Source organism: Oncorhynchus nerka, linkage group LG9a (genome assembly GCF_034236695.1).
Source record: "Oncorhynchus nerka isolate Pitt River linkage group LG9a, Oner_Uvic_2.0, whole genome shotgun sequence".
Taxonomy (NCBI): domain Eukaryota; kingdom Metazoa; phylum Chordata; class Actinopteri; order Salmoniformes; family Salmonidae; genus Oncorhynchus; species Oncorhynchus nerka.
The window spans coordinates 5068892-5091667 of record NC_088404.1 but is presented as its reverse complement, the minus strand read 5'-3'; the positions used below and the strand labels follow the sequence as shown (position 1 = coordinate 5091667).

Genomic DNA, 22776 nt, shown 5'->3' with positions numbered 1-22776 from the left:
GCTTACATATGAATGCACACACAAACTATCTAGGTCAAACAGGGGAGAGGCGTTGTGTAGCTTTATCTGTTTTTTGAAACCAGGTTTGCTTTTTATTTGAGCAATATGACATGGAAGGAAGTTCCATGCAGTAATAGCTCTATATAATACTGTAGGTTTTCTTAAATTTGTTAAGGTTTTGGGGACTGTGAAAAGACCCCTGGTGGCATGTCTGGTGGGGTAAGTGTGTGTGTCAGAGCTGTGTGTAAGTTGACTATGCAAACCATTTGGGATTTTCAACACATTAATGTTTCTTATAAAAAGAAGAAGTGATGTAGTCAGTCTCTCCTCAACTCTCAGCCAAGAGAGACTGGCATGCATAGTATTAATATTAGCCAACTAACTACAATGAAGAGCAAGGCGTACCGCTCTGTTCTGGACCAGCTGCAGCTTAACTAGGTCTTTCCTTGCAACACTGGACCAAACGACTGGACAATAGTCAAGATTAGACAAAACTAGAGCCTGCAGGACATGCTTTTTGGAGTGTGGTGTCAAAAAAGCAGAACATTTCTTTATTATGGACAGACCTCTCCCTATCTTTAAAACCATTGATGTTCTGACCATGACAGTTTACAATCTAAGGCAACACCAAGTCATTTAATCTCCTCAACTTGTTCAACAGCCACACCATTCATTACCAGATTCAGCTGAGGTCAAGAAGTTTGGGAATGATTTGTACCAAATACAATGCTCTTAGTTTTAGAGATGTTCAAGGACCAGTTTATTACTGGCCACCCATTCCAAAACAGACTGCAACTCTTAGTTAAGGGTAAGAATATGACAGATAGGAGTGGCTATAGTCAGCTACCGTCCTCAATATCTTTCTAAGTGGTCAATGCCAGGAGGTTTGTCATTATTGATCGATAACAATTTTACACCTCTCCCACACTAACTTTACAAAATTCAATCTTGCACCTTTCATTATTATTATTTTTTTGCATTAATATTTTATTCATTTTACTAAGTAAGTCAGTTAAGAACAAATTCTTATTTTCAGTGACGGCCCAGGAACAGTGGGTTAACTGCTTGTTCAGGGGCAGAACGACAGATTTGTACCTTGTCAGCTCGGGGGATTCGATCTTGCAACCTTTCGGTTACTGGTCCAATGCTCTAACCACTAGGCTACCTGCCGCCACAAATATAAATATAATTGCTCACTGTTTGTCGTGGGCATTTCCTGCCTAAATTTGCCCACTTTGCCAATGAAATAATCAATCAAATAGTTGTCAACATCACATGGTTTTATGATGAGTCATCTGATTCGATGAAAGATGCAGTTGAATTTGTCTTTCTGCCCATAATTTCATTTCAAGTTTTTTCCATCATTCTTTATATCGTTGATCTTGGCTTCATAATACAGTTTCTTCTTCTTTTTGTTGAGTTTAGTCACATCATTTCTCAAAATGTTGGGCTTGGGTTGTGTTGGGGGGGCTCTGGGTTGGGATGGCGTTGGGCTTGGATTGTGTTGGGGGGCTCTGGGTTGGGATAGCGTTGGGCTTGGATTGTGTTGGGGGCTCTGGGTTGGGATAGCGTTGGGCTTGGATTGTGTTGGGGGCTCTGGGTTGGGATGGCATTGGGCTTGGATTGTGTTGGGGGGCTCTGGGTTGGGATAGCGTTGGGCTTGGATTGTGTTGGGGGGCTCTGGGTTGGGATAACGTTGGGCTTGGATTGTGTTGGGGGCTCTGGGTTGGGATAGTGTTGGGCTTGGATTGTGGTGGGGGGGGCTCTGGGTTGGGATAGTGTTGGGCTTGGATTGTGGTGGGGGGGCTCTGGGTTGGGATAGTGTTGGGCTTGGGTGGTGTAGGGTTAACAATGAAAAAGAGTGGAAATAAACTGACAACTGGAGAGCTGCTGTTTCAGGTTTCACTGTAGCTAGATAACACAGATATCGTCATCTAGCCTCTCCTTTCTTCTCTGTTGGTCTGCTACAGTAGATAGAAGTCCTACTGTCCTGTGTTGGCTGCTATATGAAACAGACTAGTGTTCTAGGTGGGATATAACGATGGGAATAGGAACTGGCCTGTCAGGGTTACTGAGAATGTTCTGTGTCATTAGAACCACTGTAAACCACACCAGGGGCAAGACAAGGGCCCATATTCACATAGCATCTAGGATCAGGTCCCTCCTGTTAATATAATCGAATTCATTATGATCTGAAACTGATCCTAGACCAACACGGCCAGAACATTAGATTCACTGTGAAGTGTAAACCACACCAGAGAAATATCAGGACATTTTTTGGGGTGGGATTTTATCTGAAAAATATCATTAAAAAAAAAAGTAATATTCCTAGCTGCAACAGAATACAATCTTAGATACCATTTTATGTCTGCGTCCCGTATGAAGGAATTTAGAGGTAGTTTCACAAGCCGATGCTAACTAGTGTTAGCACAATGACTGGAAGTCTACAGGAACAGTTAGCATACTAGCTAACGACTCTGAGGAAGTAGATAATTGACTTCATTGCAAAAAATCTCAAACGATCCCATTAGTATGGAGGAAATAACAGTCATCGGAGATAATTACAGAATTTTTTTATGTGTAGAAAATTCTTAAGGCGGGCCGTCTAAGTGTTAGTTTTCAGGATGGGAAAACGGTTTCAGTGTCAACTTAAATGACCAAAACTAGATAGAAAGTGTGCAGAAAAGGTATTGAACTATATAGATTTTCTTTATAAAACCATCTTTGAGAACTAACAATCAAATAAAAACTAGACAGTCTGGGAGAATCGAACATTCCCAAAACCAGGCATGTCCGTTGATTAAGTTATAATGTTTGAGCAGAGGAACACAGCGTTAGCCATGGCAACATGTGTAGAATTGATGGAAATTTGCTTTAAACTGACATTTTTTCCCCCTATGCGACCAAGGTACCATTCTAGCTAATAGACTGTTAATTCTCAATTCCAATGAATAGTGGGAAGGTCAAAATAATGTTACTGTCTACCAAATCTTCACATTTTAAAATGTTGATTACTTCTACTTGGCATTATCATTCACCTGATGATAAGACAGGATGTGTTCTTTACATTTTTTGCTAACAAATGATGGGGTCCTGGGGGACACCGGTTTGCCTGGGCCGGCAGTCCCTGGGCAAGAACATGTTGAAAACCTCTGTATCTACAGCAATGTACACCACACCAGGCCCAGAGCATTAGGTACAGCCAGATCTTGGCCAGGAGGACAAAGATTCCCTGATCCTGACTGTGTTCTTCCGTTGGAATTACTCTCCTACTCCTCTGCTTTAGTAGGACAGGTTGGTTAAATAAAGGTGAAATAAAAAAATCTTCTTTAGGAGGACAGAATGGGTAAACAACAAACCTCAGATAAGAGACAGTCAGGTTAAATATGCTTTAGGAGGACAGAATGGGTAAACAACAAACCTCAGATAAGAGACAGTCAGGTTAAATATTCTTTTGGAGGACAGAATGGGTGAACAACAAACCTCAGATAAGAGACATTCAGGTTAAACTAGCTGAGACCTGCTTATATTACCGAATTAAAGGTGGCTCAGTTGGTGTGACGCTACCGTAGCAACGCCAAGGTTGAGGTTCAATTCCCACAGTGATTACATACATATCAGTTGTGCCTTCCTGTATAATACTTATGCAAAAAAAAAAAAGTCTTCTACTGAGCAATTTACTTCATGTTCCTATTCTTATCTTTCATTATGTTTTATTCTTGTTGCTTTGTCCAGAAGAAACCTGCAAGTAATACCAAGTGTATCCCGTACAAATGACTAATAAAACCTGAAACATACTAATGAAGAAAATATCTACAGTACGTGCCCAGGTGAAGTGTCCTGGCAATCCATGGGTACAGTATAACAGAGCCCTTTCCTTACACTGATATCACAGTTTACACTCTCTGAAAACTCACATCTCATCTGATATCACGGTTCACACTCTCTGAAAACTCACATCTCATCTGATATCACGGTTCAAACTCTCTGAAAACTCACATCTCATCTGATATCACAGTTTACACTCTCTGAAAACTCACATCTCATCTGATATCACGGTTCAAACTCTCTGAAAACTCACATCTCATCTGATATCACAGTTTACACTCTCTGAAAACTCACATCTCATCTGATATCACGGTTCAAACTCTGAAAACTCACATCAAACGTATTACTCTGTCAGTGAACCTCTCAGGACATAAAATTAAGGACCTTTAAAACAAGTTTACATGGTAGTTTTAAGAGGTCAGTGAATTGGGGCTGTCTGAGGGGGATGAGAGCCGGGTTTAGTAGGATGGTTTGAGTTCTGAGGGTCATTGGGATGGTGTGGGTAAAGAGAGCTGGGTTTAGTAGGACAGTGTGGGTTTAGTAGGACAGTGTGGGTTTAGTCGGACAGTGTGGGTTTAGTCGGACAGTGTGGGTTTAGTCGGACAGTGTGGGTGAAGAACCAGTAACTGGAAGAAAAATAATGATGAGAGAGAGAGGGATAGAGGTTGAATGGAGTTATGAAATGACCTGTAGAGGAGAATGAGAGGGATAGAGGTTGAATGGAGTGATGAAATGACCTGTAGAGGAGAATGAGAGGGATAGAAGTGGAGTGGAAGGACGGATAGAAGGAAAGAGGGTGTGGTTCAAGTGAAGACAGACTTAAATGGAGAGCAGGTGATGTCTGACCCTCTCCTCTCTCAGGGCCAGTGTTTGTTGTGACTGTCTGACCCTCTCCTCTCAGGGCCAGTGTTTGTTGTGACTGTCTGACCCTCTTCTCAGGGCCAATGTTTGTTGTGACTGTCTGACCCTTTCCTCTCAGGGCCAGTGTTTGTTGTGACTGTCTGACCCTCTCCTCTCAGGGCCAATGTTTGTTATTACTGTCTGACCCTTTCCTCTCAGGGCCAGTGTTTGTTGTGACTGTCTGACCCTCTCCTCTCAGGGCCAGTGTTTGTTGTGACTGTCCGACCCTCTCCTCCTCTCAGGGCCAGTGTTTGTTGTGACTGTCTGACCCTCTCCTCTCTCAGGGCCAGTGTTTGTTGTGACTGTCTGACCCTCTCCTCTCTCAGGGCCAGTGTTTGTTGTGACTGTCTGACACTCTCCTCTCAGGGCCAGTGTTTGTTGTGACTGTCTGACCCTCTCCTCTCTCAAAGCCAGTGTTTGTTGTGACTGTCCGACCCTCTCCTCTCTCAAAGCCAGTGTTTGTTGTGACTGTCCGACCCTCTCCTCTCAGGGCCAATGTTTGTTGTGACTGTCTGACCCTCTCCTCTCAGGGCCAGTGTTTGTTGTGACTGTCTGACCCTCTCCTCTCTCAGGGCCAGTGTTTGTTGTGACTGTCTGACCCTCTCCTCTCTCAGGGCCAGTGTTTGTTGTGACTGTCTGACCCTCTCCTCTCAGGGCCAGTGTTTGTTGTGACTGTCTGACCCTCTCCTCTCTCAGGGCCAGTGTTTGTTGTGACTGTCTGACCCTCCTCTCTCAGGGCCAGTGTTTGTTGTGACTGTCTGACCCTCTCCTCTCTCAGGGCCAGTGTTTGTTGTGACTGTCTGACCCTCTCCTCTCTCAGGGCCAGTGTTTGTTGTGACTGTCTGACCCTCTCCTCTCAGGGCCAGTGTTTGTTGTGACTGTCTGACCCTCTCCTCTCTCAGGGCCAGTGTTTGTTGTGACTGTCTGACCCTCTCCTCTCTCAGGGCCAGTGTTTGTTGTGACTGTCTGACCCTCTCCTCTCTCAGGGCCAGTGTTTGTTGTGACTGTCCGAACCTCTCCTCCTCTCAAGGCCAGTGTTTGTTGTGACTGTCTGACCCTCTCCTCTCTCAAGGTGACGGGAGAGACCCACCATGTGCAGCTCTCTGAGTCCCAAGCAGCCGATTGGCCCAGGCCTGACGGATATGCAGCAGTATAGCCAATGGCTGGCCAGCCGCCACGAAGCCAGCCTTTTGCCAATGAAGGAAGACCTAGCCCTATGGCTAACCAGCATGCTGGGTAAGTTCTATGTGATGTATAGAATATATACTTTCATATATAGATTAAAATATATGTGGATCCTACAGTATGTTTGGGTCTACTGCTCATGATGGAGGACATGTGGCTCAATAACATGCTGGGTAAGGATTGGGGCTTCGATTCCCACTGGGGACATCGATACCAACATGCTGGGTAAGGATTGGGGCTTTGATTCCCACTGGGGACATCGATACCAACATGCTGGGTAAGGATTGGGGCTTTGATTCCCACTGGGGACATCGATACCAACATGCTGGGTAAGGATTGGGGCTTCGATTCCCACTGGGGACATCGATACCAACATGCTGGGTAAGGATTGGGGCTTCCATTCCCACTGGGGACATCGATACCAACATGCTGGGTAAGGATTGGGGCTTTGATTCCCACTGGGGACATCGATACCAACATGCTGGGTAAGGATTGGGGCTTCGATTCCCACTGGGGACATCGATACCAACATGCTGGGTAAGGATTGGGGCTTCGATTCCCACTGGGGACACCCACATCAACATGCAGGTTAAGGATTGGGGCTTCGATTCCCACTGGGGACACCCACACCAACATGCAGGGTAAGGATTGGGGCTTCGATTCCCACTGGGGACACCCACACCAACATGCTGGGTAAGGATTGGGGCTTCGATTCCCACTGGGGACACCCACACAAACATGCTGGGTAAGGATTGGGGCTTTGATTCCCACTGGGGACATCGATACCAACAGTTTTTTTTATATAGCCCTTGTTACATCAGCTGATATATCAAAGGGCTGTACAGAAACCCAGCCTAAAACCCCCAAACAGCAAACAATGCAGGTGTAGAAACACGGTGGCTAGGAAAACCTCCCTAGAAAGGCCAAAACCTAGGAAGAAACCTAGAGAGGATCCAGGCTATGAGGGGTGGCCAGTCCTCTTCTGGCTGTGCCGTGTGGAGATAAAAACAGAACATGGCCAAGATGTTCAAATGTTCGTAAATGACCAGCATGGTCAAATATTAGTAATCACAGTGAACAGGTCAGGGCTCCATAGCCACAGGCAGAACAGTTGAAACTGGAGCAGCAGCACGGCCAGGTGGACTGGGGACAACAAGGAGTCATCATGTCAGGTAGTCCTGAGGCATGGTCCTACGGCACAGGTCCTCAGAGAGAGAGAGAGAGAGAATACTTAAATTCACACAGGACACCGGATAAGACAGGAGAAATACTCCAGATATAACAGACTGACCTTAGCCCTCCAACACAAACTACTGCAGCATAAATACTGGAGGCTGAGACGGGAGGGATCAGGAGACACTGTGGCCCCATCCGATGAGACCCCTGGACAGGGCCCACCCACTTTGCCAAGGCACAGCCCCCACACCACTAGAGGGATATCTTCAACCACCAACTTACCATCCTGAGACAAGGCCGAGTATAGCCCACAAAGATCTCCGCCATGGCACAACCCAAGGGGGGGCGCCAACCCAGACAGGAAGACCACGTCAGTGACTCAACCCACTCAAGTGACGCACCCCTCCTAGGGACGACAAGGAAGAGCACCAGTAAGCCAGTGACTCAGCCCCTGTAATAGGGTTAGAGGTAGAGAATCCCAGTGGAGAGAGGGGAACCAGCCAGGCAGAGACAGCAAGGGCTGTTCGTTGCTCCAGTGCCTTTCCGTTCACCTTCACACTCCTGGGCCAGACTACACTCAATCATAGGACCGACTGAAGAGATGAGTCTTCAATAAAGACTTGAAGGTTGAGACCGAGTCTGCGTCTCTCACATGGGTAGGCAGACCATTCCATAAAAATGGAGCTCTATAGGAGAAATCCCTGCCTCCAGCTGTTTGCTTAGAAATTCTAGGGACAATTAGGAGGCCTGCGTCTTGTGACCATAGCGTACGTGTAGATATGTACGGCAGGACAAATCGGAAAGATAGGTAGGAGCAAGCCCATGTAATGCTTTGTAGGTTAGCAGTACAACCTTGAAATCAGCCCTTGCCTTAACGGGAAGCCAGTATAGGGAGGTTAGCACTGGAGTAATATGATCAAATTTTTGGGTTCTAGTCAGGATTCTAGCAGCCGTATTTAGCACCAACTGAAGTTTATTTAGTGCTTTATCCGGGTAGACGGAAAGTAGAGCATTGCAGTAGTCTAACCTAGAAGTGACAAAAACATGGATACATTTTTCTGCATCATCATTGGACAGAAAGTTTCTGATTTTTGCAAAGTTACGTAGGTGGAAAAAAGCTGTCCTTGAAACAGTCTTGATATGTTCGTCAAAAGAGAGATCAGGGTCCAGAGTAACGCCGAGGTCCTTCACAGTTTCATTTGAGACGACTGTACAACCATCAAGATTAATTGTCAGATTCAACAGAATATCTCTTTGTTTCTTGGGACCTAGAACAAGCATCTCTGTTTTGTCCGAGTTTAAAAGTAGAACGTTTGCAGCCATCCACTTCCTTATGTCTGAAACACAGGCTTCTAGCCAGGGCAATTTTGGGGCTTCACCATGTTTCAATGAAATGTACAGCTGTGTGTCATACGCATACCAGTGAAAGTTAACGTTATGTTTTCGAATGACATCCCCAAGAGGTAAAATATATAGTGAAAACAATAGTGGTCCTAAAACGGAACCTTGAGGAACACCAAAATGTACATTTGATTTGTCAGAGGACAAACCATTCACAGAGACAAACCGATATATTTCCGACAGATAAAATCTAAACCAGGCCAGAACTTGCCTGTGTAGACCAATTTGGGTTTCCAATCTCTCCAAAAGAATGTGGTGATCGATGGTATCAAAAGCAGCACTAAGGTCTAGGAGCACAAGGACAGATGCAGAGCCTCAGTCTGACGCCATTAAAAGGTCATTTACCACCTTCACAAGTGCAGTCTCAGTACTATGATGGGGTCTAAAACCAGACTGAAGCATTTCGTATACATTGTTTGTCTTCAGGAAGGCAGTCAGTTGCTGGGCAACAGCTTTTTCTAAACATTTTGAGAGGAATGGAAGATTTGATTTAGGCCACTAGTTTTTTTATATTTTCTGGGTCAAGGTTTGGCTTTTTCAAGAGAGGCTTTATTACTGCCACTTTTAGTGAGTTTGGTACACATCCAGTGGATAGAGAGCCGTTTATTATGTTCAACATAGGAGGGCCAAGCACAGGAAGCAGCTCTTTCAGTAGTTTAGTTGGAATTGGGTCCAGTATGCAGCTTGAAGATTTAGAGGCCATGATTGTTTTCATCATTGTGTCAAGAGATATAGTACTAAAACCCTTGAGTGTCTCTCTTGATCCTAGGTCCTGGCAGAGTTGTGCAGACTCAGGACAACTGAGCTTTGGAGGAATACGCAGATTTAAAGAGGAGTCCGTAATTTGCTTTCTAATGATCATGATCTTTTGCTCAAAGAAGTTCATGAATGTATTACTGCTGAAGTGAAAGCCATCCTCTCTTGGGGAATGCTGCTTTTTAGTTAGCTTTGCGACAGTATCAAAACTAAATTTGGGATTGTTCTTATTTTCCTCAATTAAGTTAGAAAAATAGGATGATCGAGCAGCAGTGAGGGCTCTTCGGTACTGCACGGTACTGTCTTTCCAAGCTAGTCAGAAGACTTCCAGTTTGGTGTAGCAGCAGGGAGGGCTCTTCGGTACTGCACGGTACTGTCTTTCCAAGCTAGTCGGAAGACTTCCAGTTTGGTGGAGCAGCAGTGAGGGCTCTTCGATACTGCACGGTATTGTCTTTCCAAGCTAGTCGAAAGACTTCCAGTTTGGTGTGGCGCCATTTCCGTTCCAATTTTCTGGAAGCTTGCTTCAGAGCTCAGGTATTTTCTGTATACCAGGGAGCTAGTTTCTGATGACACATGTTTTTAGTTTTTAGGGGTGCAACTGCATCTAGGGTATTGCGTAAGGTTAAATTGAGTTCCTCAGTTAGATGGTTAACTGATTCTTGTCCTCTGACGTCCTTGGGTAGGCAGAGGGAGTCTGGAAGGGCATCAAGGAATCTTTGGGTAGTCTGAGAATTTATAGCACGACTTTTGATGCTCCTTGGTAGGGGTCTGAGCAGATTATTTGTTGCGATTGCAAACGTAATAAAATGGTGGTCCGATAGTCCAGGATTATGAGGAAAAACATTAGATCCACAACATTTATTCCATGGGACAAAACTAGGTCTAGAGTATGACTGTGGACGTGAGTAGGTCCGGAGACATGTTGGACAAAGCCCACTAAGTCGATGATGGCTCTGAAATCCTTTTGGAGTGGGTTAGGGTTGTGAATATTAAAGTCACCAAAAATTGTAATATTATCAGCTATGACTACAAGGTCCGATAGGAATTCAGGGAACTCAGTGAGGAACGCTGTATATGGCCCCGGAGGCCTGTAAACAGTAGCTCTAAAAAGTGATTGAGTAGGCTGCATAGATTTCATGACTTGAAGCTCAAAAGATGAAAATGTTTTTTATTTTTTTATTATTATTTAAATTTGCTATCGTAAATGTTAGCAACCTCCCCCTTTGCGGCATGCGCGGGGGATATGGTCACTAGTGTAACCAGGAGGTGAGGCCTCATTTAACACAGTAAATTCATCGGGCTTAAGCCATGTTTCAGTCAGGCCAATCACATCAAGATTATGATCAGTGATCAGTTCCTTGACTATAACTGCCTTGGAAGTGAGGGATCGAACATTAAGTAGCCCTATTTTGAGATGTGAGATATCACAATCACTTTCAATAATGGCAGGAATGGAGGAGGTCTTTATCCTAGTGAGATTGCTAAGGCGAACACCGACATGTTTCGTTTTGCCCAACCTAGGTCGAGGCACAGACACGATCTCAATGGAGATAGCTGAGCTGACTACACTGACTGTGCTAGTGGCAGACTCCACTAAGCTGGCAGGCTGGCTAACAGCCTGCTGCCTGGCCTGCACCCTATTTCATTGTGGAGCTAGGGGAGTTAGAGCCCTGTCTATGTTGGTAGATAAGATGAGAGCACCCCTCCAGCTAGGATGGAGTCCGTCACTCCTCAGCAGGTCAGGCTTGGTCCTGTTTGTGGGTGAGTCCGAGAAAGAGGGCCAATTATCTACAAATTCTCTTTCGGGAGGGGCAGAAACCCGTTTTCAACCAGCAATTGAGTTGTGAGACTCTGCTATAGAGCTCATCACTCCCCCTAACTGGGAGGGGGCCAGAGACAATTACTCAATGCCGACACATCTTTCTAGCTGATCTCTTTACATCTCTCAGTGTAGCAGATGTATAAGAATAATTGTTCTGAGTCTGGTTCCTCTAAAGGTCTAATTCTAACAGGGAGTTTTCCCCTGCCACTGTGCTTCCGCTTGCTCTTTCAAGTCCAGGCTGGGTTACTGAGGCATGGTCTCTTTGGGATCCAGGCTGGGTTACTGAGGCATGGTCTCTTTGGGATCCAGGCTGGGTTACTGAGGCATGGTCTCTTTGGGATCCAGGCTGGGTTACTGAGGCATGGTCTCTTTGGGATCCAGGCTGGGTTACTGAGGCACGGTCTCTTTGGGATCCATGCTGGGTTACTGAGGCATGGTCTCTTTGGGATCCATGCTGGGTTACTGAGGCATGGTCTCTTTGGGATCCAGGCTGGGTTACTGAGGCATGGTCTCTTTGGGATCCAGGCTGGGTTACTGAGGCATGTTCTCTTTGGGATCCATGCTGGGTTACTGAGGCATGGTCTATTTGGGATCCAGGCTGGGTTACTGAGGCATGGTCTATTTGGGATCCAGGCTGGGTTACTGAGACATGGTCTCTTTGGGATCCATGCTGGGTTACTGAGGCATGGTCTCTTTGGGATCCATGCTGGGTTACTGAGGCATGGTCTATTTGGGATCCATGCTGGGTTACTGAGGCATGGTCTCTTTGGGATCCAGGAGGGTTACTGAGGCATGGTCTCTTTGGGATCCAGGAGGGTTACTGAGGCATGGTCTCTTTGGGATCCAGGAGGGTTACTGAGGCGTGGTCTATTTGGGGGGAGATCCAGGCTGGGTTACTGAGGCATGGTCTCTTTGGGATCCAGACTGGGTTACTGAGACATGTTCTCTTTGGGATCCGGGCTGGGTTACTGAGGCATGGTCTCTTTGGGATCCAGGCTGGGTTACTGAGGCATGGTCTCTTTGGGATCCAGGCTGGGTTACTGAGGCATGGTCTCTTTGGGATCCAGGCTGGGTTACTGAGGCATGGTCTCTTTGGGATCCAGGCTGGGTTACTGAGGCATGGTCTCTTTGGGATCCATGCTGGGTTACTGAGGCATGGTCTATTTGGGATCCAGGCTGGGTTACTGAGGCATGGTCTCTTTGGGATCCAGGCTGGGTTACTGAGGCATGTTCTCTTTGGGATCCATGCTGGGTTACTGAGGCATGGTCTATTTGGGGGGAGATCCAGGCTGGGTTACTGAGGCATGGTCTCTTTGGGATCCAGGCTGGGTTACTGAGGCATGGTCTCTTTGGGATCCAGGCTGGGTTACTGAGGCATGGTCTATTTGGGATCCAGGCTGGGTTACTGAGGCATGGTCTCTTTGGGATCCAGGCTGGGTTACTGAGGCATGGTCTCTTTGGGATCCAGGCTGGGTTACTGAGGCATGGTCTCTTTGGGATCCAGGCTGGGTTACTGAGGCATGGTCTCTTTGGGATCCAGGCTGGGTTACTGAGGCATGGTCTCTTTGGGATCCAGGCTGGGTTACTGAGGCATGGTCTCTTTGGGATCCAGGCTGGGTTACTGAGGCATGGTCTATTTGGGATCCAGGCTGGGTTACTGAGGCATGGTCTCTTTGGGATCCAGGCTGGGTTACTGAGGCATGGTCTCTTTGGGATCCAGGCTGGGTTACTGAGGCATGATATCTAATAAACATGTGTGTTGAGTAAAGGTAAACATGCTTGTAAAAATACAACAGCCAAACCAGTCTCTGCAGGCTGTTTCAGTCATGGGGTTGTTTGTACCTGTGACTGATCATAGTTCAGGAAGCAATTTGATGCTGCTGTGTCTGATTTGCAAAGCTGTCCAAAGCATATCCTGTTCAACAAACAATCATCTAACCATGTTACACCACGTTGTGTTCAACCTTAAACACAGGCGATGGTCTGTTGTTTGCAGTTAGGTAGTTAGTTATTGTGTTAGTTACTTTTGTAGCCTAATCAGCTTCAGCCATTATTCACTATTACCTTTTAATTTGAATGGATTCTCAATGGACTTGCATTATCCTGTTGATCTGAAGGTCATTACCAATCAATCGTTAATGAGTCTGGAATGGAGATTGTTGTAACGGTATTCCTGTGGTGAAGTAGAGGCGGACCAAAACGCAGCGTGGTTATATCGATTCACGTTTAATAAAAAAAGATAAACACGAACACTACAAAACAATAAACGTGGAAAACCAAAAACAGCCCTATCTGGTGCAAAACACAGAGACAGGAACAATCACCCACAAACACACAGTGAAACACAGGCTACCTAAGTATGATTCTCAATCAGAGACAACTAATGACACCTGCCTCTGATTGAGAACCATACTAGGCCGAAACATAGAAATACCAAAAACCTAGAAAAACAAACAGACTGCCCACCCAACTCACGCCCTGACCATACTAAATAAATACAAAACAAAGGAAATAAAGGTCAGAACGTGACAATTGTGTCTAAGGGGCGGACTGGGACCAGACCACATTTCTAACACATCAGCCCATTTTTTTCCCCCCTTGAGGCCCTCATTATTAGCCAGATAATAATAATTAGACAGGCCCACTGGGCTTAAAATGGACCAGCCCATCCGGCATGTCGGCCAGTACGCCCCTGAGTGTGTCACACACACACATTGTAACCTTCTCCTAATTGAATAATGGCTATTATTAGCATCTTTAGTAGCCAACTGTACAATGTACGATAGAAAGAAGTCTAGCTGTAGACTACTGTATCAGTAGCCTCTTGATTGTTCAACACTTCCTATTCCAGGAAGTGCTTCAAATCAGCATATTCCGTTTGATCCTATCTGACCCTATATTGACACACTCTATCTGTGTCAGTCCCTATCTGTTAGCATTGGGAATTGTGTGCGTGTGCATTTTCAGTCCCTAACTGTTAGCATTGGGTAGCCAGCTGAGCTGAGATATTAGGTATGGCCTCTGATGTGGTCTGGTTAGCCCCCCCCCTACAGGAAGTAGATACATCACATGGTTAATCTGGCCTCGTGCTCCCTACCAGTTTGCAAATAATCAGCAGCTGATGATGATATCTTCCTTGATGATCTTCCAGAATGTTCATCTCTGGTCTAGATTTGACAATTACATGAAAAAGATTGCTCCCCCCACAATAGTATGACATTGGTTAAAGCATCATATGTAAATCAATTTCAATGAAAATTCACAAATCAACCTGATTGGAGATACACAACACACTCCCTGCCTAACGTCATGAGCCGTGCGGCCTTTACCGAGAAAAACGTACCGGATTTTTAACAGGGTCGTTAGCAATTTAGTTTTCAGAGTTTTTTCTGCGGCCCACCTAGCTCAAATTCTAGACATCAGATTAAAACGAGACTATAGTGTCCATAAAGTGACCATTGAATAAACAATTGGCAGATTGCTTGGACTTTCCAGTCCAAACCAGAAGTATCGTTCTAATGCATATAAAGCATATTAATATGTCTGGAATTGATTAATTCATTTTTTGTGGAGCACTTCCTCTAAGTGAATTTGGCTGTTTTTGAGAAGGTTTGAATACTAACCAATCCTACACTTTGATTGAAATTCTATTAGAGCAACTTAGGTCAAAGTAAGCTGAAGCTGTGTGCTGGAAAACCTTGGTAGAGGATGGGGGAGGTACGCGTTGTGGTGCTCGTGAATTTCCTTTCTTTTTCGGCTTCAGACAAATGCCTACTTCTCTTTTGTTCTTAATACTGTAGATATGTTTGAAAAGGCCACAATAAACAAGACATACAATATATGTACTTTGGCGCGGCTGGTAGCCTAGTGTTAAGAGCATTGGGCCAGTAACCAAAAGGTTGCTGGATCGAATCCCAGAACTGACAAGGTACAAACCTATCCCTGAACAAGGCAGTTAACCCACTGTTCTCCTTATCTGACTTGCCTAGTTAAATGAAGGTGCAATTAAAAATGAGGGAGGGGACGGTAACACTTTATAATAAGCAAGGCTTTATAAGCCAGGTATATATTCATTAGTAAATAATTAACTAAATATTAACAAATCATTTCTACATTAATAGTAAATATATTTACATGAATGTTTAACTAACTAATATAGTTGCTAATAATGTACTAATCTTTTACAACATTTATAAATCATTTGTTAACAGTATTTATTTTTCTAATGATGTATGGTTTATAAAGGATAGTTAATAGAAAGTGTTGAATAAGAATAAGGCAGGAGTATAGGGTATTTCCCAAGTTCTCTCTCTCTCTCCATCTCCCTGTCTCTCCCTCCATCCTCTGGGATCAATTACAACATTTGGAACTCATTAAAACCCCTGAACCCACCTCCCCTCCGGCCCCCTCCTCCCATCTACCAAACCCTAACCCCCCTCCTCCTTCTCCAGCACCGTCCTCTCCTCCCTCTACCAAACCCTAACCCCCTCCTCCTTCTCCAGCCCCCTCCTCTCCCCCTCTACCAAACCCTAACCCCCTCCTCCTTCTCCAGCCCCATCCTCTCCTCCCTCTACCAAACCCTAACCCCCTCCTCCTCCTTCTCCAGCCCCCTCCTCTCCTCCCTCTACCAAACCCTAACCCCCTCCTCCTTCTCCAGCCCCCTCCTCTCCTCCCTCTACCAAACCCTAACCCCCTCCTCCTTCTCCAGCCCCATCCTCTCCTCCCTCTACCAAACCCTAACCCCCTCCTCCTTCTCCAGCCCATCCTCTCCTCCCTCTACCAAATCCTAACCCCCTCCTCCTTCTCCAGCCCCATCCTCTCCTCCCTCTACCAAACCCTAACACCCCTCCTTCTTCTCCAGCCCTCTCCTCTCCTCCCATCTACCAAACCCTAACCCCCTCCTCCTTCTCCAGCCCTCTCCTCCCTCTACCAAACCCTAACACCCCTCCCTCTACTCCAGCCCCTCCTCCCATCTACCAAACCCTAACCCCCTCCTCCTTCTCCAGCCCTCTCCTCCCTCTACCAAACCCTAACACCCCTCCCTCTACTCCAGACCCCTCCTCCCATCTACCAAACCCTAACCCCTCCTCCTTCTCCAGCCCTCTCCTCCCTCTACCAAACCCTAACACCCCTCCCTCTACTCCAGCCCCTCCTCTCTCTACCAAACCCTAACACCCCTCCCTCTACTCCAGCCCCCTCCTCCCATCTACCAAACCCTAACCCCCTCCTCCTTCTCCAGCCCTCTCCTCCCTCTACCAAACCCTAACACCCCTCCCTCTACTCCAGCCCCCTCCTCCCATCTACCAAACCCTAACCCCCTCCTCCTTCTCCAGCCCTCTCCTCCCTCTACCAAACCCTAACACCCCTCCCTCTACTCCAGCCCCCTCCTCTCTCTACCAAACCCTAACACCCCTCCCTCTTCTCCAGCCCCTCCTCCCTCTACCAAACCCTAACACCCCTCCCTCTACTCCAGCCCCCTCCTCTCTCTACCAAACCCTAACACCCCTCCCTCTACTCCAGCCCCTCCTCTCTCTACCAAACCCTAACACCCCTCCCTCTACTCCAGCCCCCTCCTCTCTCTACCAAACCCTAACACCCCTCCCTCTACTCCAGCCCCCTCCTCTCTCTACCAAAAGAAAAATAGATGAAGACAGAAATCCCCCTGGTTTCTTTTCCACAGTTAGACGCCCCCCCCCACCTCCTATTGCAGTCAGAATGATCTAACTAAGAAGGAATGGTCGTCTGGATGCCAGTCAACTAGAAATACCACATGTTGATCTCTCTGTGTCTGTGTGTGTGTGTGTGTGTGTGTCTCTCTCTCTGTCTGTCTGTCTGTCTGTCTGTCTGTCTGTCTGTCTGTCTGTCTGTCTGTCTGTCTGTCTGTCTGTCTGAGATATGGATTTCTCTTTACAACTCTGCCTAGAAGGCCAGCATCCCGGAGTCGCCTCTTCACTGTTGACTTTGAGACTGTTGTTTTGAGGGTACTATTTAACTAGACACTCTAATGTACTTGTCCTCTTGCTCAGTTGTGCACCGGGGCCTCTCACTCCTTTTTCTATGGTTAGAGCCAGTTTGCGCTGTTCTGTGAAGGGAGTAGTACACAGATCTTCAGTTTGTTGTCAGTTTGTTGGCAATTTCTCACATGGAACAGCCTTCATTTCTCAGAACAAAAATAGACTGACGAGTTTCAGAGGAAAGTTCTTTGTTTCTGGTCATTTTGAGCCTGTAACCGAACCCACAAATGCTGATGCTCCAGATACTCAACTCGTCTAAAGAAGGACAGTTTTATTGCTTCTTTAAGCAGAACAACAGTTTTCAGCTGTGATAACAGAATTGCAAAAGGATTTTCTAATGATCAATTAGCCTTTTAAAATGATCAACTTGTGCCATTGGAACACAGGAGTGATGGTTGCTGATAATGGGCCTCTATACGCCTATGTAGATATTCCATTGGAACACAGGAGTGATGGTGGCTGATAATGGGTCTCTGTACTCCTATGTAGATATTCCATTGGAACACAGGAGTGAAGGTTGCTGATAATGGGTCTCTGTAGGCCTATGTAGATATTCCATTGGAACACAGGAGTGAAGGTTGCTGATAATGGGCCTCTATACGCCTATGTAGATATTCCATTGGAACACAGGAGTGATGGTTGCTGATAATGGGCCTCTATACGCCTATGTAGATATTCCATTGGAACACAGGAGTGATGGTTGCTGATAATGGGCCTCTATACGCCTATGTAGATATTCCATTGGAACACAGGAGTGATGGTTGCTGATAATGGGCCTCTATACGCCTATGTAGATATTCCATTGGAACACAGGAGTGATGGTTGCTGATAATGGGCCTCTATACGCCTATGTAGATATTCCATTGGAACACAGGAGTGATGGTTGCTGATAATGGGCCTCTATACGCCTATGTAGATATTCCATTGGAACACAGGAGTGATGGTTGCTGATAATGGGCCTCTATACGCCTATGTAGATATTCCATTTTTTTTTTTTAATCACCCGTTTTCAGCTACAATAGTCATTTACAACATTAACAATGTCTACATTGTATTTCTGATCAATGTCATGTTATTTTAATGGACAAAACATTTGCTTTTCTTTCAAGAACAAGGACATTTCTAAGTAAACCCAAACTTTTGAACAGTAGTAGATATACTAACTAACTACTCAAAAGTTGTAAAAAAAAAATATATATATATATATATATATATATATATATAATGGGCTCTTAATGAAAAAGCATCTCAGAGTATTAACGTATATTTAATGGGTCTCCTTCTCTCCACCCCTTAACGTATATTTAATGGGTCTCCTTCTCTCCACCCCTTAACGTATATTTAATGGGTCTCCTTCCCTCCACATCCCTCTCCACCCCTTAACGTATATTTAATGGGTCTCCTTCCCTCCACATCCCTCTCCACCCCTTAACGTATATTTAATGGGTCTCCTTCCTCCACATCCCTCTCCACCCCTTAACGTATATTTAATGGGTCTCCTTCCTCCACATCCCTCTCCACCCCTTAACGTATATTTAATGGGTCTCCATCCCTCCACATCCCTCTCCACCCCTTAACGTATATTTAATGGGTCTCCTTCCCTCCACATCCCTCTCCACCCCTTAACGTATATTTAATGGGTCTCCTTCCCTCCACATCCCTCTCCACCCCTTAACGTATATTTAATGGGTCTCCTTCCCTCCACATCCCTCTCCACCCCTTAACGTATATTTAATGGGTCTCCTTCCCTCCACATCCCTCTCCACCCCTTAACGTATATTTAATGGGTCTCCTTCCCTCCACATCCCTCTCCACCCCTTAACGTATATTTAATGGGTCTCCTTCCTCCACATCCCTCTCCACCCCTTAACGTATATTTAATGGGTCTCCTTCCCTCCACATCCCTCTCCACCCCTTAACGTATATTTAATGGGTCTCCTTCCCTCCACATCCCTCTCCACCCCAGGTCTGGAGATCACAGCAGAGAGCTTCATGGAGCGTTTGGACAATGGCTTCCTGCTATGCCAGCTGGCTGAGACGCTACAGGAGAAGTTCAAGCAGAACCAGACTCAGAACCATGGAGAACTGCCTCTTGGCAATGGAAAGGTACTGAGAAACCTATGCCCTTTTCACACTATCACGCTGACCCGAATCATAAATCAGAACCAATGGCGAGGTGGCTGGTCCTTGCCTGGTCCCGGAAAACGGCAAAGCTTTGGGGGAACCTACACCGGAGCAGAAAAAAACAAGGCAGAGATCTAGTCTGGTGTCTCAAAGTAAAAGTGCTGACGTAGGATTATCAGTTTTGCCTTTTTCATCATAATGAATAGCATTATATGGACGGGGGGGAACCTGATCCTAGATCAGCTCTTACAGAGCCTTGCGAAAGTATTCGCCCCCCTTGAACTTTGCGACCTTTTGCCACATTTCAGGCTTCAAACATAAAGATATAAAACTCATTTTGCACGCCCAATTTTTCAGTTTTTGATTTGTTAAAAAAGTTTGAAATATCCAATAAATGTCCTTCCACTTCATGATTGTGTCCCACTTGTTGTTGATTCTTCACAAAAAAATACAGTTTTATATCTTTATCTTTAAGTTCTTATTCCAGCTGAAAGCCAATTCGCTAACCTTCACATAAGAGACTAGTAGTCCTGCAGCAACTGATATTTCATGACCCGATAGGCCAGTTTTGTGGTTAGTGAGTCTTCGGCAAAATGTCTCTTTTAAAGGTATTTAAGTAAGTCTGTTTCTGCAAGGTCTTTGGTATGTCATATCATGGCTGTATATAATAGCTATTGGTACAAGCTGTCCCCATTATGGGGCCCCATATTTGAGTAGAGGCCACATGCTGGAGGTTAGAGTGAGAATAACTGTATGGGAAGGTGTAGTGTATAGCTTGTTAAACTGTAGAGTATGGTAGTGTATAGCTTGTAAAACTCCGACCATGCTGTTTCATACGAAACTAATGACAGAAACGGGTTCATTTTGTTAGAATCGTTGATGTGAAATACACCAAGCATGAAGTTTACATTGTACATTTTCAATAGTGTTCAAATAGTATTTGAAATAATTTGGAGTCATTTAGGTGTGCTTGAATGAGCTTGCCTGGTGTAATGGAACTAATAGAATCTAGAAATAGAATAAAGGATGGAACCAATAGAATCTAGAAATAGAATAGAGGATGGAACCAATAGAATCTAGAAATAGAATAGAGGATGGAACCAATAGAATCTAGAAATAGAATAGAGGATGGAACCAATAGAATCTAGAAATAGAATAGAGGATGGAACTAATAGAATCTAGAAATAGAATAGAGGATGGAACCAATAGAATCTAGAAATAGAATACTGGTTGGAACCAATAGAATCTAGAAATAGAATACAGGTTGCAAAAGTGCAAACCCCGCCCATCTGTCACTCCAGGGAGACGAAACGATCAAAGTATCTGAATGATTTCAAATAGTATTTGAACAGAGGTCTAAGCCATTGCAGGGCTGGTGGTGGTGGGTCTCCTGATGCTGGTGAGAGTCTATTACAGAGCTGCTGGTGGTAGTCTATTACAGGGCTGCTGGTGGTAGTCTATTACAGAGCTGCTGGTGGTAGTCTGTTACAGAGCTGCTGGTGGTAGTCTATTACAGAGCTGCTGGTGGTGGTCTATTACAGAGCTGCTGGTGGTAGTCTATTACAGAGCTGCTGGTGGTAGTCTATTACAGAGCTGCTGGTGGTAGTCTATTATAGAGCTGCTGGTGGTAGTCTAATACAGAGCTGCTGGTGGTAGTCTATTACAGAGCTGCTGGTGGTAGTCTATTACAGAGCTGCTGGTGGTAGTCTATTACAGAGCTGCTGGTGGTAGTCTATTACAGAGCTGCTGGTGGTAGTCTATTACAGAGCTGCTGGTGGTGGTCTATTACAGAGCTGCTGGTGGTACTCTATTACAGAGCTGCTGGTGGTAGTCTATTACAGAGCTGCTGGTGGTGGTCTATTACAGAGCTGCTGGTGGTAGTCTGTTACAGAGCTGCTGGTGGTAGTCTGTTACAGAGCTGCTGGTGGTAGTCTATTACAGAGCTGCTGGTGGTCTATTACAGAGCTGCTGGTGGTGGTCTATTACAGAGCTGCTGGTGGTAGTCTGTTACAGAGCTGCTGGTGGTAGTCTATTACAGAGCTGCTGGTGGTGGGTCTCCTGATGCTGGTGGTAGTCTATTACAGAGCTGCTGGTGGTAGTCTATACAGAGCTGCTGGTGGTGGGTCTCCTGATGCTGGTGGTAGTCTATTACAGAGCTGCTGGTGAGAGTCTATTACAGAGCTGCTGGTGGTAGTCTATTACAGAGCTGCTGGTGGTGGGTCTCCTGATGCTGGTGGTAGTCTATTACAGAGCTGCTGGTGGTGGGTCTCCTGATGCTGGTGGTAGTCTATTACAGAGCTGCTGGTGGTAGTCTATTACAGAGCTGCTGGTGGTGGGTCTCCTGATGCTGGTGGTGGTCTGTTACAGAGCTGCTGGTGGTAGTCTATTACAGAGCTGCTGGTGGTAGTCTGTTACAGAGCTGCTGGTGGTGGTCTATTACAGAGCTGGTGGTGGTGGGTCTATTACAGAGCTGCTGGTGGTAGTCTATTACAGAGCTGCTGGTGGTAGTCTATTACAGAGCTGCTGGTGGTAGTCTATTACAGAGCTGCTGGTGGTGGTATGTTACAGAGCTGCTGGTGGTAGTCTATTACAGAGCTGCTGGTGGTAGTCTATTACAGAGCTGCTGGTGGTAGTCTGTTACAGAGCTGCTGGTGGTAGTCTATTACAGAGCTGCTGGTGGTAGTCTGTTACAGAGCTGCTGGTGGTAGTCTATTACAGAGCTGCTGGTGGTAGTCTGTTACAGAGCTGCTGGTGGTAGTCTATTACAGAGCTGCTGGTGGTAGTCTATTACAGAGCTGCTGGTGGTAGTCTGTTACAGAGCTGCTGGTGGTAGTCTGTTACAGAGCTGCTGGTGATAGTCTATTACAGAGCTGCTGGTGGTAGTCTATTACAGAGCTGCTGGTGGTGGTCTGTTACAGAGCTGCTGGTGGTAGTCTATTACAGAGCTGCTGGTGGTAGTCTATTACAGAGCTGCTGGTGGTGGGTCTCCTGATGCTGGTGAGAGTCTGTTACAGGGCTGGTGGTGGTGGGTCTCCTGATGCTGGTGAGAGTCTGTTACAGGGCTGGTGGTGGTGGGTCTCCTGATGCTGGTGAGAGTCTGTTACAGAGCTGCTGGTGGTGGGTCTCCTGATGCTGGTGGTAGTCTGTTACAGGGCTTCTTGTGGTGGGTCTCCTGATGCTGGTGGTAGTCTGTTACAGGGCTGGTGGTGGGTCTCCTGATGCTGCTGGTAGTCTGTTACAGGGCTGGTGGTGGGTCTCCTGAGGCTGGTGAGAGTCTATTACAGAGCTGCTGGTGGTAGTCTATTACAGAGCTGCTGGTGGTGGGTCTCCTGATGCTGGTGGTGGGTCTATTACAGAGCTGCTGGTGGTAGTCTATTACAGAGCTGCTGGTGGTGGTCTATTACAGAGCTGCTGGTGGTTGTCTATTTCAGAGCTGCTGGTGGTAGTCTATTACAGAGCTGGTGGTGGTAGTCTATTACAGAGCTGCTGGTGGTGGTCTATTACAGAGCTGCTGGTGGTGGTCTGTTACAGAGCTGCTGGTGGTGGTCTGTTACAGAGCTGTTGGTGGTA

At 45.9% G+C, this 22776-nt stretch overlaps 1 protein-coding gene across 2 annotated transcripts in view; it reads left to right on the top strand.

Moving 5' to 3' along the window:
• Positions 1-22776, top strand: part of LOC115121765 (growth arrest-specific protein 2) — a 77060-nt gene that overhangs the window by 27197 nt on the left and 27087 nt on the right. The window contains exons 1-3 of one of the 2 annotated variants that reach the window (XM_065022239.1): positions 3736-3854; positions 5801-5964; positions 19049-19188. In XM_065022239.1, coding sequence (XP_064878311.1) covers positions 5820-5964; positions 19049-19188 — 285 coding nt within the window. In that variant the 5' untranslated portion in view covers positions 3736-3854; positions 5801-5819. Of the gene's footprint in view, positions 1-3735; positions 3855-5800; positions 5965-19048; positions 19189-22776 lie in introns of those variants that run through there. The other variant, XM_065022238.1, reaches the window with a different exon arrangement.